The sequence below is a fragment of the Ornithodoros turicata genome, chromosome 7 (genome assembly GCF_037126465.1).
Source record: "Ornithodoros turicata isolate Travis chromosome 7, ASM3712646v1, whole genome shotgun sequence".
NCBI classification, from domain to species: Eukaryota; Metazoa; Arthropoda; class Arachnida; order Ixodida; family Argasidae; genus Ornithodoros; species Ornithodoros turicata.
Genome location: NC_088207.1, coordinates 23,674,181 through 23,688,230, shown reverse-complemented (window position 1 = coordinate 23,688,230; position 14,050 = coordinate 23,674,181). Strand labels below are relative to the sequence as shown.

At 46.0% G+C, this 14,050-nt stretch overlaps 1 protein-coding gene across 3 annotated transcripts; it reads left to right on the top strand.

Annotated features, from left to right (window-relative positions):
• Positions 1–247: 247 nt before the first annotated feature.
• LOC135400356 (hexosaminidase D-like) lies at positions 248–11,043 on the top strand. 3 transcript variants are annotated; one of them, XM_064632191.1, is made up of 5 exons: positions 248–1,023; positions 2,744–2,968; positions 4,485–4,617; positions 6,792–7,259; positions 10,811–11,043. In XM_064632191.1, the coding sequence occupies exons 1-5, from the start codon at positions 590–592 to the stop codon at positions 10,991–10,993; spliced, it is 1,443 nt and encodes a 480-aa protein (XP_064488261.1). In that variant the 5' UTR covers positions 248–589; the 3' UTR covers positions 10,994–11,043. The 3 variants fall into 3 exon arrangements, with proteins under 3 accessions (XP_064488261.1, XP_064488260.1, XP_064488262.1); XM_064632190.1 differs by having other exon boundaries at positions 6,792–7,265; XM_064632192.1 differs by lacking the exon at positions 6,792–7,259.
• Positions 11,044–14,050: the final 3,007 nt, after the last annotated feature.

The following is a 14,050-nucleotide window of genomic DNA, read 5'->3' as shown; positions in this document are numbered from 1 at the left end:
CTTCAGCTAGGACTTGCCGTGTTTCAGCCATTCTTGGAACGCCAAGAAGGCTTCGGGCGAACAGGGTCCGAAGGGCAACGATGTTGTAGAAACCCTGTGCAAGACTGGAAGGCTGTAAAGCACAGTCGCATGAACGGCTAGGAAGGAGCGTTGATCACAGCCCCAGCCTAAGACAGAAATATGTTGAATTGCGGGAAGCCATCGCTGCACTTTGGTTTCAAGGTGCTTAATGTGGCGAGCCCAGCGCAGGTTCGAGTCCAGGACCACACCAAGGAAGCGATGGGAACGCACAGGCTAGAGCTTCTTTGCGCCCACCCAAAGAGGGAAATTACTCATAGCCTTGTGAGTGAAAGGGAGCTCGACGCATTTTTCGGGCGAAAGGTCCATTCCAAGTCGCGTAAGGTAGAGATGAATATTGTTTAAGGCTTGTTGCAAACGGCGCTGAATGGCTGGTCGTGGCGTAGTACTACCGTGAGCGCGCATGTGAAAATGCTATAGCACTGTTCGCATTCCAGAGAAAGAAGAAGTTACTGCCTTCCGATCGACTGGTGGAATACGATCACCGGCGAATACTCCTCTGTCAATTACGATGTATTGCTTGCCGTTATTATCACTGGTATTCCTCCCGTTCTTCCACATAACTGCGGCGGACCAACTGCCTGTTCAGCTCCTGATGCACTTGGACCTAAAGGGTGCGCCTCCTAAGGTCTCATACCTTCGCAAGCTTTTTCCGTTCCTGAAGGACCTCGGCATCAGGGGCCTATTAATCGAGTACGAAGACATGTTCCCGTACCAGCATCCCCTCGTACGGCCAATCGCAACAGCCTCCGCCTACACTCTCACCGAGCTGCGAACCATACTGTCCATGTCGAAGGCACACGGTTTATCTGTGATACCACTGGTGCAGATGTTTGGTCACCTGGAGCACGTGCTCAAGCTCCCGCAATTTCATCACATGAGTGAGATACCACATCACGGATATTCCATCTGCCCCTCCAGATGCAAGGCCATCGAGTTGCTCAAGTAAGCACCGTGACGACTGAATAATGATCTGAGAGCGGCGTCTAGTGACTCTAAGGACCTATCCGACAAAGTACAGTTTGAGTGCAGGGGCGTCCCAATCGCTTTGGGGCTCCAAAGAAAAACAGTCGTCGTCACAGCACATGCTCAGATTCAAAACGGCGCCTGGTCATTGGAGACCACACTCTATTTTTTGGAAATATAGGGTATCACCTACAAACGACTGAAAATATTGACAACGGCAAAAGGTCCTGTTTTGTTATGCCAATTATTTGTATTAGTAACAAAACAGTATGATTATAAACGAATTTCATTTTTGAAAGAGTTTATTCAGTGACGTCATCCATCCAGAGGACACTAACCTGGTAATCGCTGCCATGATGTAATTCCCTCGACGTTCGGTTACCGCTTTTCGTTTGCTGTCATATGCTATGTAGGACACTATCAATGTTGAAAACATGGAAATTATTTGGATGTGACACAGTTAATATTCACACTGTATACGATAAGTTTGGAACGCCAAAGTTACGGTGAATGCGATGTGGGTGAATTCTGGTCTGTCAGAACCTGACGCGTGGTGACCTATAATATGGCGGCAAATATGCGAGCGATAGTGGCGCTCTCCTGTGTCATTTCAATGAACACTCCGGCTTTGTTTCTTTCTTTTGGACTCTTGTTTGTTAGCCGTACAGAGAAACTGCTAGCGAGGAACGCAAACGCACGGCTCTGCACATGAAAGCCCTATTCTAAGAGACCCCCATTTCAGTCCTTTTACGATTAGAAAGAGGAAGCCATTTATTACACACCCGTCAGAGGTGCAACGACGCACGTTGGAAGACTGAGGTCTTCCCGCCAATAAGGAAAAAAAATCACGCAAATATGATACCGAACGCAAACAACCCCTTCGGTACCTAATACAGCCTCCGTGTTCATTTTGCGCGGGCAGTTAATTGACAGCAACACGTGGTTGTATAACAGCAGCAAAAACAAATCAATGACATGGAGAACAACACACACGACGACTGTTGTCCTGCTATATTATTCCTATCCTCGTTTTGTCTTGCTGATGTGATACCACCACGTCAGGACACCGACACTCTTAACTTTCCACGTTAGCGACATTGACACACCGTTAAGAAACCCCAGAGAGGAGGAACCAGGTAATTCCATTGCGGCGATTCGCCCTGGGGAGGTACTGTGACGTCGCCTTGCGTCGTTGTCAGCTTGGAGTCCTGCATTCTCGCTCGCCCCTTGAGCAAAGCAAAACGGTGCACGAGATAGTAGCCGTTTCGGTCCTGTGGAGACATGTTACCGCAACCTCTTATACGGTATATTGACCCAGTGGCGTAGCAAGATATTTCGGGTGGGTGGGTGGGGGGTATATAGGGACATTATATCGTTCCCTCTATTAAATACATTACCAAGCACACGATTTCCGGGGGCTGTTGGATCCCCGAACTCCCACCCCTGCCTAGGCAGGCTATGCTGTCAGTTCGAACGTGATGGAAAGCTAAGGCGAGCGATATCACTCTTGAATGACGATTAAGCCTATTATGCAGTGAAATTTTTGTTTTTAGTGTGGTGATGTTTGACGTACTTCGAAGCTCGAGCTAAATTCCTACGGCCATTTTCGGTTTTATGAGATTCTAACGACGTTGATAGCGCCTAACACAGTTGCACTGGATATAGCAAGGTTGTGTTGACGTGCCAAACTTGCGTGCAGGACCATACTGGACGAGATTGCTTCACTTCATTACGATGCCCAGTACGTCCATATCGGCTGCGACGAGGTTTTTGCGATGAGGAAGTGCTTAATGTGTCGCAAGAAAGCAGCGCCCAGTGGAAGGCGAGAGGAACACCACATCTTCCTGGAACATGTGCTTACTATGGCACGGTACCTAAAGGACACGCACGGCAAACAAGCCATCGTCTGGGACGACATGTTAAGGTGAGTATTGCACCACTTTCAATCGCGTTATAGAGCTCGGCTCTGCAGTCGTCTTGTTGTACAGCTGCACTGACAGTCTTCCGTGTCCGTTTTTCGTGTCCGAAAGGGTTTGGGAGATATTATGGCGAAGAAATGCGAGAGACAACCTTAATACTGGGGTGCTTCACTGGTTGTCATTCGTTGTCGAACATCTGAGACTGGTCACGTAAAACAGAAGAGCAGTGCAGATTAGTGGGCATGCATACTGCGCAAAGGGCACGTTCCACAAAACGACGATGCATGTAAAACAACTATTTGATTCAGACCTATCGCGTTTGCTTACCATTTCGAAAGACGTAGCACCGGACCCATTCAATACGGAGCAATGCCCTCGTTGCTGGTGCCAAAGTCGTAAGGATAATAAAAACAAAACGTTTTAAACTTCACTGGGACTGCAGCTACAGAGAGCAGAAAGCTTGTAAAATGTAGCACAGGACCTCTTTAATGTGGACCAATGCTCTCTTTGACCTTTGCCGCCTTTGTGCCATTAAACACATAATCTCTCTCTCTCTCTCGTGGTGGCAAATTCGTAATAACACAAATCATTGTAAACTTTACAAGGACCGCAGCTACGGCGACCGGAACATTCGCATAAGGTAACACGGGATCCCTCTATAATAGGGACCAACCCTCCCGTATATCGCTGGTGACAAAGACATAACGACAACGAAAAACGTTTTAAATGTTTCAGCGTTTTTTAAACGTTTTAACTTCACAGGGACTGCAGCAGCGGTGGTCCCAAAATTCTCAAAAAGTAACACCGGACCCCTTTACTATAGACCAGTGCCCTTGTATTGCTGGTGACGAAGTCATACTGATAAGATATCATGTTGAACTCGGTGAGGTCGGCGAATGAAATCATGAATGAATTGACAATCAATGGCCGAAAGGCTGCACGGAGGTGTGCCCCAAGGTCTGAGGCCTTCGGTCGAACTTCGGCGTTCAATTCGGCCGCATGCGGTGATGTGCCGAAAAAAGTTCGGTGGTCCCGATTTCGGTTCGGGTAGAACATGATTAGTTGCTCGTGCAATGCGGTTGAGCCTTTAGGTAGTGGATTCATCTTTTTAGGGAGCAGGACCTACATCATCGTAGACATAACTAGCCATATTTTATTTCTTTATTTTGACTATCCTGGGCCGTCTTATCTAAGTCCGATTAGTCGTCTACTAACGTGCTGTAATAAGCTGTTCGTGAATCGTGTGTTTATATAATCGCTGAGTTTTCTAATGTTAATATTGCCATCAAATCAGTTTTTAATATATAGCTCACGTGCTCTTCCCATTAGTTGTTTCGTTTTTCCCACGACCGACTTGAACATTTGCTGTTTTGTCTACTATATTTGATGTGTTCTTTCTGTGCATTCATGTTTGGTGCATCATTTCCCAGACCTTCCGGTTGCTTATGGGCATGTGATAAAAAAAAAATATATTATTATTATTATTAAGACCTTCTTTCTTCGTACTCAACTGCCCTGCAGACAGATACCGGAAAGTGATATCGCAGCGTCTGGGATAACCGAATACGTCGACATCATGGTGTGGGAGTATACCACGAATGTATCTGCGCTGAGCAACGTCTGGGACAAATACAGCAAGCTATTCAAAAAACAGGTAGGTACATGTTGCCTATTTTCATGAATCTACAATACAAATTACAGCTAGCCCTTGCGTCCTCATCACTGCGCCCGTCATACCCTTTAGGATCTTAAATACGAACTCCACCAGGAAGCACGCTCTTAGTCGACCACGATTTGTTGAAAATGGGAAGAGGTGGCCCCTATATCTTGACAAAAGTGAAGAGGCACACAACAGGGTGAAAGAGAGATGGGACATACGGGAATAACGTTGTCACGGACAAGCCTGCCCTGAAGCTGTCAAACACAGTAACCGGCCTACATTTTCTTTTTCAGTTCGGTTTCTGTAACATTATTCCTGGCCTTGACCGTTTCGGGCCAGCAGCTTGCCCGTAGCAACGTTATTCCGATCTCCCGCTCCACCCTGTCATTTGCTTCTTCGCACTTTCATAGCCTGTTCTCTACACGCAAGGGACGTCGGCACAGGCACTAATGCTTATTTGACGACAAAATACAAATGCCTCAAGTATACCGCAGACAAACGCGTTGTTTATCTGCAATTTCTTCGTGCGAATTTCAAAACCTTATATTTCTATCCGCAAACCAAGGTGCGCTCACCCGCGGATATGGTCGCTCACATGTTTCTTCTCTCTCTCTCTCTCTTTTTTTTTTTACACTCGTTGCCACAAAAATGTGGACGCATTCTAGTTTTCAACAAATGATATTATTCTGAATGACGCTTTGGTTTATTATGCGGTAAAGCTCTGTTGTTAGAGTGCACGCTTAAAACTGAGCCTCACCAAGTAACACCCCGAATGTCCACCATTGCACAGAGTGTCTCCTATTATAATAATAATAATATTTTTCATAACATTTTATGCCCATCAACAACCGTGAGGGCTATCGGATGGTGCACCAACAAGGTCAATAGCAGTTCTAAAATGGTAAAAGCAATACAAAAACCAAAACAAAAATAGCAAAACAAAACATCAAGAATATAAAGCAAACATCGGGAAAGTGTAGGAATGTGAAAGAAGTCAAAAGGCGTCAATGTGATTACGCATTAATGGTAAGAAGGGATGATGTTAAAGAGGAATAATGCGAAAAAATGTCAACATCATGGTTATGGCTAAGTGCGTTCATATGGCGCAATAAACGAGGTACCGGAGCACAGTTATTTGCAATATCAACATAGAAAACAGGATGTGCTCTCAGATTGCGTAAGGGAAGACGAATGTGCATCGAAGATAACAAGTCAGAGCAGTCAATGATACCGTGTACAAGCTTGTAGAGCAAATGGCAATCGCGTAATGCTATACGGTGGGATAAGATGCCTCGCCAAAGTAAGGGGCATGTACAATAGATATGAATCGTCGCTGGACTTTTTCGACGGCGGCTGAACAGGTTTTGTTCAGACAGTTCCACAGAACTGAAGAAAACTCAAGAATAGGGACAACAATGGACAAAAAAAAAAAAAAATAAGCGAAAGAAGCACAAGTTTCGATCGAAGTTCTTAGTGAGTGTGGAGATAACACCACGTTTAGAGAATACTTGGTCAGTCACGTGCGTGGTGTGCGTTAGAAAAGGAAGGTTGCTGTTTAAGAAAATGCCCAAATCTAGACACACGACTAATAACAATAGAAGCCATAGTGTAAGAGTGATGGACAGGGTTGGGTTTCCGACTGAAAGTGATTGTGTGCGTTTTAAGGGCATTAAGTTTCAACATATTCCCAGTGAACCACGAATAAATGAGTGTGATGTCATTTTGCAAGTGTAAACAGTCATCGACATTGTTAACGGAACAGTACAACTTGATGTCATCGGCGTATTATGGCTCCTCACTGATGGAAAGCCGTGGACATAGGACTTTTCGCGGCATTTAACACGACTACGTAAGTGGAAGAAGGCGTACCCTTCCCGTTTTCAACAAAACCTAGCTGGGAGGGAAGGATGGAATTCGCGAGGACGTGTGATAACTGATGGTCCTTTTTCTGCCGGTAAGACATTTTGCCCGGCCCTTGTTTCTCGATACAGGAGCCCAAATCGGAACCGAAAAAAAGAAAGGAAAGAAAGAAACAAGTAGCAGTTCGAAAGAAGGAAAGCAGCTACAATATCGCTTACAAAGAAGAATGTGCTATTTCATGTATCTTTAGCGCGTTCTGTATCTGTCATGCGCGAACACGCACGACAACGTCCTCGTGTCATTTTCAGGCATGGATCGCTACAGCTTTCAAAGGCGCCGATGGAAGGTCAAGAAAGTACCCGGTCCTGAACAAACGCCTCGCGAATCACGCAGGTTGGAATAAATTCATCCAGCGCTCAACCTCCGGGTGGAACATCACGGGCCTGGTGCTCACAGGGTGGGCACGGTACACGCACACAATGCCGTTGTGCGAGCTCCTTCCAGTGGGTCTCCCTTCGCTCGTCCTCTGTGCAATGTATCTGCTCGTCGGGACGAGAACCAGTGATCCACGTCAAATGGCGGTGGAGAAAGCGTCGGAGTTCCTCAAGTGCCCTCTCCTGCTCAACGTTACCGCCGTGCAGGGCGAAAACTGTCAGTTTCCCGGCGTAGAAATTGTCAGAGGCATCGCATACTTGGAGAAGTTAAAGCAGGAAGTTGATGATGCTTTCAGCGCTCCGAAGTGTACGGGGAATAGACGGCACACCTGCGTCCATATGGTACCTGTACGAAAATATAGACATGTTCGCAATTAGCTCATCTCTCATAGAAATGAACTTCACCGCATAGCACGCCCGTAACCAACCATCATCTCGAATGACATCGTTCTCTCCCCTGATTTGTTGAAAACGGCAGGCGTCCTCCTTTTTTGTGACACTTATGCTGTCATATTTGTCACACAAAAAAAGGCGTACTCCTCGCGTTCTCAACAAACAGATAACGATATCGTTCGAGATTATGGTTGGCTAGGAGCGTGCTCTGCGGTGAAGTTCATTTTTAAGAGTGTAGCAAAGCTCAACTCAGAAAGGCGTAATCGTAACGAGAGACTGCACGCGGGCAGAGGTGGGCGTTTTGCCTCACGAGCCTCGCCCTCACCTCAATTTTCTAGGAGAAATATTTTCCTCGCCTCACCTCACCTCAGAAAATTTTTGAAAAATTTTCCTCCACCTCACCTCAAAAATTTTTCCTCTCCTCACCTGACCTAAAAAAATTTTGAAAAATTTTCCTCACCTCACTTCACCTCACCTCAGAAAATGTTTTGAAATGTTTCCTCACCTCACGTCAATTTTTTTTGAAATTTTCCTCCCCTCACCTCAATCTTTTCAAGCTGTTTGTGTATTCCATGTGACGTTCGCAGGGATTGAAGAACCTTCATCATTAAAGTCGCGTTGTCTTTGAGTGACTGCCAATAAACTCGTGAAATTGCTCAGTCAATATAACGTTTTCTTTTTTCTTTTTTTGCGGGCAGATTTGGCCTAATTAATCACAGAAAACGCTTCGTGGAACGATTGTTATACCCGTAACAGTTGCGCGTATCACCGGCGAGAGAGGAGGACAGTCCCCGCCCAGGTTAGAGAGAGAAGCTGCAAAAAGAAGGAAAGATATCCCGTGTACGCGCGGAAAAAGTTTGCATCAAATGCGCGTTCAAGTTTTCCTCACCTCACATCACCTAGAAAAATTGAAAAATTTCCTCACCTCACCTCACCTCAAAAATTTAAAAAAATTTTCTCACCTCACCTCAAAATGTTTCTTGAAAATTTTCCTCACCTCACCTCAAACATCACCAGGAAAATTGGCCCTCACCTCACCTCACCTCAAATATCGTGAGGTGAGGGTGAGGAAACCCTCACCCTCACACGCCCTCGTAAGGGTGCCCACCTCTGCACGCGGGCCGCGGTAGTTAGGGGACGCTTAAATTATTGAAGCCCTGGAGTTGCTGCGTCACTGCTCCACGCCCTTGCTTTGACGCTTACACCCTGCTTTAGCTATACAGGGTGCTTCACGAAAATCCACGGCTGAATAATTCGTGAACAGGCGGCGCCATAGAAGAAACTTCTTTTTGATAAAGATCCTTGGGACATCGGCTATCAACTGAGTAGTGAGCGGCTCATGTGCATATGCTCACTAATTAAATAAACATGCTAACTTTTAGCTTTCACTTCGCACGCTTACGGAGCCTATGTTTTACGCATCGGGACCTTCAGCGAAAAATATTCCAAGAAAAAAAAAAAAAAAACGCAGCGACACTAAAGAGCGTATGCTATTTTTCTTCATTTAATACTTTACTGGCTTCGCACTGGGCTTTCAGAGGTGAGTCACTCACCCTGACTGGAGGACATCACGTTCCACGTGACCTTCCGACGCCACTCGCTCAAACGTCGCCCACCTACGCATTGCTGATGAAGGCCCAATAAGGCCGAAACAGCTGTCCAATGCTGGTGTGGCGACGTTTGGGACTTATAAACATATGTTCAACGTGCAGCCAAAGAGCGTATGCTATTTTTCTTTATTTAATACTTTACTGGCTCCGCACTGGGCTTTCAGAGGTGAGTCACTCACCCTGACGGGAGGACATCACGTTCCACGTGACCTTCCGACGCCACTCGCTCAAACGTCGCCCACCTACGCATTGCTGATGAAGGCCCAATAAGGCCGAAACAGCTGTCCAATGCTGGTGTGGCGACGTTTGGGACTTATAAACATATGTTCAACGTGCAGCCAAAGAGCGTATGCTATTTTTCTTTATTTAATACTTTACTGGCTCCGCACGGGGCTTTCAGAGGTGAGTCACTCACCCTGACGGGAGGACATCACGTTCCACGTGACCTTCCGACGCCACTCGCTCAAACGTCGCCCACCTACGCATTGCTGATGAAGGCCCAATAAGGCCGAAACAGCTGTCCAATGCTGGTGTGGCGACGTTTGGGACTTATAAACATACATATATATATATACCTATATATCCACAACCACTGAGCCCTGAGGGCGTCAAAATCGCCGAAGTGGTCAATACCTCGGAATACAAAGGGCAAGCGCGCACCGATCAGTTTCAAACAACAACGTTGTTTCGTAAACCTCACTTTTATGTAATCAAAACAGATCAATGTCGTTACCCTGCAGAGAAAGCCGCGGTAAAATGACAACGGCCATATGGCCATTCCGCGTTCATGACCACGACCCAGCTCAGCCAATTTTAGCACTTTGTCGTCGTCTCGGCGCGCGACTAACGAAAGAAAAAGAGGCTTGTGCAGTGACGTCACGTTTAGTCATGTGACTCAGGAGAACTTATTGCCGTACGGGAATTACAGTATATAGTACAGTATAGTATATACAGTATAGGAGGGCATGTCGTGAGTTGTTGCGGTACGCGTGCATTTACCAGGGGATATTGCAAAAACACACGCTGTTACGTCATTCGGCCCGCAGTATGACGCCTGTGACGCATCCACGTATTTTCACGAGTCACGTGGCTCAAAGGCGCTCAAAGGCATGCGCGTGACGTCATGTGCACGAGCCTCTGTTTTGGTTTTGTTTCCGAGCCCCACGAGGACTTTTTCTGACCTGTCGACGCCAGGGCCGAAGGGGTCAAGAGTAAGTGAACAACGTTCCCAGTACTCTTCGCGATTACCAAGTCAGGGAGAACCGTTTTCGCTGTGTCTTAATCTTAATTTGAAATCGCAAAAGAATCGCAAAAGAGTTGTTATACACCCGGGTTACATTTCCACCACTTCCATACGGAATATTCTTTTCGCAGGTAAGACGAACTAGAAGTGCTCAAAATACCGAACGATACGAGACAAGTTAGTAAATAAGCGTCAACTGCCGTTATTAGGTGGAGTCATCCAAGTAAACTCCCGCTCGAAATGAAGATGCGAGACGTATTGACATTGTTGTTCGGCGACGTTTTACAATACGCGTCTTTCGTTTGACCAGACCACATGCAGCAAATTTATTGCCGTCGCCGTGATCCTCGAGCACCTTTTGGAAGTCGTCTGCTCTCACCGCTGCAAAAAGGCGCGAGAGCAGACGATTTGTTCATCCAATAAACGGTCTGCCATCGTAGCGGATATCGCTGTTGCCAACAGAAATCGCAATGTGCTGGCGCTGTTCTTATCAACTTAATTCATTTATTTAATAACCGTGACGATTCTGGACGAGCGAATTCACAGTATTACGTTTTCAGCAATGAGGAATCGAATGGTACGCTTTGTGGATGGGCCAGGGTGTACGAGACCGTCCCTTTAACGAAATATGCTCTCTTGTCTCGCAGGAGGAATACTATCTCAGCCGTAGTGCGTCTCTAGAATCTCAACTGACGGACGACCTCAGTGCCATATTCAGTCCATACACCGTTCATGAGTGGATGGCCTCCAATGTACAACCATTGTTTATTGCGCTTAGGAGCTATACTGTTGGACGCGTTGACACGAAGCATCAAGTGCACTCTGCGTAGCATTTTTTTAAAACAATGTATTCTGCTAATTAAAGATTTATGACTGTAAACATATACGTCTCAAGAGGATGATTGTGTGCCGCTTCCCTGTCACTCAAGATGCTTGCCGTGATTGCCGATCGCATGTATGTGCTGCACGTTGTGCAGACGCCTGCACAAGGCTCTCGTCTGCAATACGGTGTTCATATAGGCATGTAGAGAGTCTAACGAACCGGAGAGGAAAGAGCCTCAAAACGACAGAAGCATCTCAGAAGACAGAAGAGTGAGGGTTGCTCATTGGCCCTGAAGAAGAGTCTTTGTTCAAAGTATCGGCGGCTCCTCTTGCAGGTTCTCCCCTTCGCAAGGCTTCAATCAAAGATACGAGGACACCAGAGCTCTGGAGGACACATTCGTTCCTGCATTCACAGACACAGAAAGACGACCAAACTGAGGCTCGCGGCAGAAGCGGAAGATCGCCCGCGCACGCCATTCTTCCGCAGGAGCTCAATAGCGCACTCGGCAGCAATGCGACCTCCCTCGTTTCCGATGAGAGAGAGCACAGAGAAAAGTGGGAAACACTGGGAAACACTAGCGCAGGAACCCGCAAAAGAAGGAAGATGCCAAACCGGAGTTTTGCCAGTAAACAAGAAACATTTATTTAACAAAGAGTGCTCGAGATAAAAAAGTAACGCAGGAAGATTGCACAAAAAGAATAACAGCGTAGGTGTGGGATATAGATTATTGCACAAATTCTGCACATGTACTCATGAAAGGAGATCGGCATGCACACTATACAGGGTGTCCCAGAAAACGTGTCATTGAATTATAATAAAAAAACTATGCCACCTAGAATCATGCGGTCAACAGCATTTGTTCTTATTAGGTTTTTGCCACCTCCTAATGGGAATGTCACGTACTCCAAGTTTAATTATGTAAATATTTGCGAGCTGAACTCGGAAATTTGCCAAGTGAAGGCCACCCCACCAATATGAAGAACGTGCCGAATTCACTCAAATTCCTGATAATTCAGTGATATTCAGGAGCTATCCCATCGGAAAAAATAGCCGAATATCATGCTTTTTCGGAGCACCGGACCATAGCACTTTTTGAGCGCAATCGCTCGCAGTGCGACGAAAGGAGGTCCTGAAGCCAGCCCACAGAGTGATAGTAGAAAAAGTAACAGTTCCTAGATTGGGAAAGGGAAAGCATTATCCCAGCGAAAGTCGGACGCGATAAGCCGTGCCTGTTTTATCTCCCTCTGCGACGTCGGGGAGGGCTGGGTTTCCAACCTCTTTTCGTCGGACTGACAAAGATCGCGCTGAAAAATTCATCGTGCGCTATTCTGTGCGACCTCCGTAGAGCATGATGTTCGGCTATTTTTTCCGATGGGATAGCTTCTGAATATCCCTGTCAATTCTCATTAGTTTGACTAAATTAGACACGCTCTTCACATTGGTGGGGTAAAAAAGTGACCTTTACTAGGCAAATTTCCGACTTAAGCTTGCAAAAATTTACATAATTGAACTTACGTTACACGACATTCACACGAGGAGGTGGCAAAACCCAGTAAGAACAAATGCCATTGACCGCATGACTCTAGGCGGTGTAGTTTTTTTTATTATAATTCAATGACACGTTTTCTGGGACACCCTGTATACTAGCTGCGGCGCCAACGAAACACCGAGCCCATGATCCGATCAGCCCTACCACGACGAGGACCCTAACAGTCGGAAGCTGGAAAATTCTCACCAGGCTGTCCTGTGTTACGGCGGTGAGTCGTGCGATGATCTTCGTCTGAAGCACTGGGGCTACTTTTGGGGGAGGCCACGGACAAAGTGTTGCTGTGACACCAAGAAACGTCCCACGTAATCGACATCAACTTTGAAGAGAGAGAAAAAAAAATTACAGGCTGCACAGAACCAGTATTGGTCGAGTATTGGAATATTAACCAGTGTTGTGGTACTGACAATACCGGTCCATACTGCGGTCTTCAGCGCGGAGCAATAAAAGCTGAGGGAGAGACGCGTTTTGCGTTAGTCACATAAGATATAGTACTGCATCTCCCAATAATATAAAAATCACGTTTGAGGTAGTTTCAAGGAACTGACGAGGAGTGTGCAAGCGAGCTGGTGGGCATTTGATGAAGGCAACATTTCCTCGAGTTTGAGGAAGATACAGAAGACAGCCCGTGAGTCTCGTACGTGTTGTGTCTGTCTTCTGTATCTTCCTCAAGAGAATGTTGCCTTCATCAAATTAGGAAGTTTGTTGGGTAGAGCACGAGAGAATAAAGAATGAAAATGTGAAGTACACTTTTCTCACCTCACCTTACCTTTATGACTTTTCCGAACCTAAGCGAAAACATATTGTGAGCTGAGACAGCTAATCATCTGCCTGGGTACTCTACAAAATAAAAAATCAACTCCCTGTATATTGGAAATGTTGAATGAATGGAATGTTGAATGAATTGAATGAGATGTGAAGTTCATTTTTAAGAGTGTAGTTGGCGCAGAACATGCTGTGCGGTGAAGTTCTGTTTTTAGATGTGCAGGGTATCATCTAATTACACACCGCAGGGTTAGAAAATAAAGCCCCAACGCCGGCTTGACACATTGGAAAACAACATTTAATAGCAGACGTTTCGTCACCCCTACGAGACACATCATTAGTGCAGTCAGACAGGCTACTTAAAAAAGTCAGAGTGCTATTCGGGAAGTAAGACTGTTTGACATACCCCCCACCCCATTCTGCCCTGTTAGTTGTTATGTAGTGTATATTTTTTTTTTCTTTTGATCGGTGCGACTTTAGCGTTCATTAAAGGGAGTTGGAGGATTTCCTTCTCTCTCACGCGGGACCGCGCACCGCCGTGCAAAGAGTCGACATCTTTTCAATAGTTTACGAATTCCGTGAAAAGGCTCAACGTTACAGCTCGCTAAATGTAAAACGAAAAGAAATCGCTTCGGGAAAATACGTTCCCACCCTCTCGTTATTCACATCACTTACGTCAGAAACGTACACCACGGTCACTTCAACAATAAGGAAGATATAGAAGACAATAAATGAGACACCATTCTGGCATCT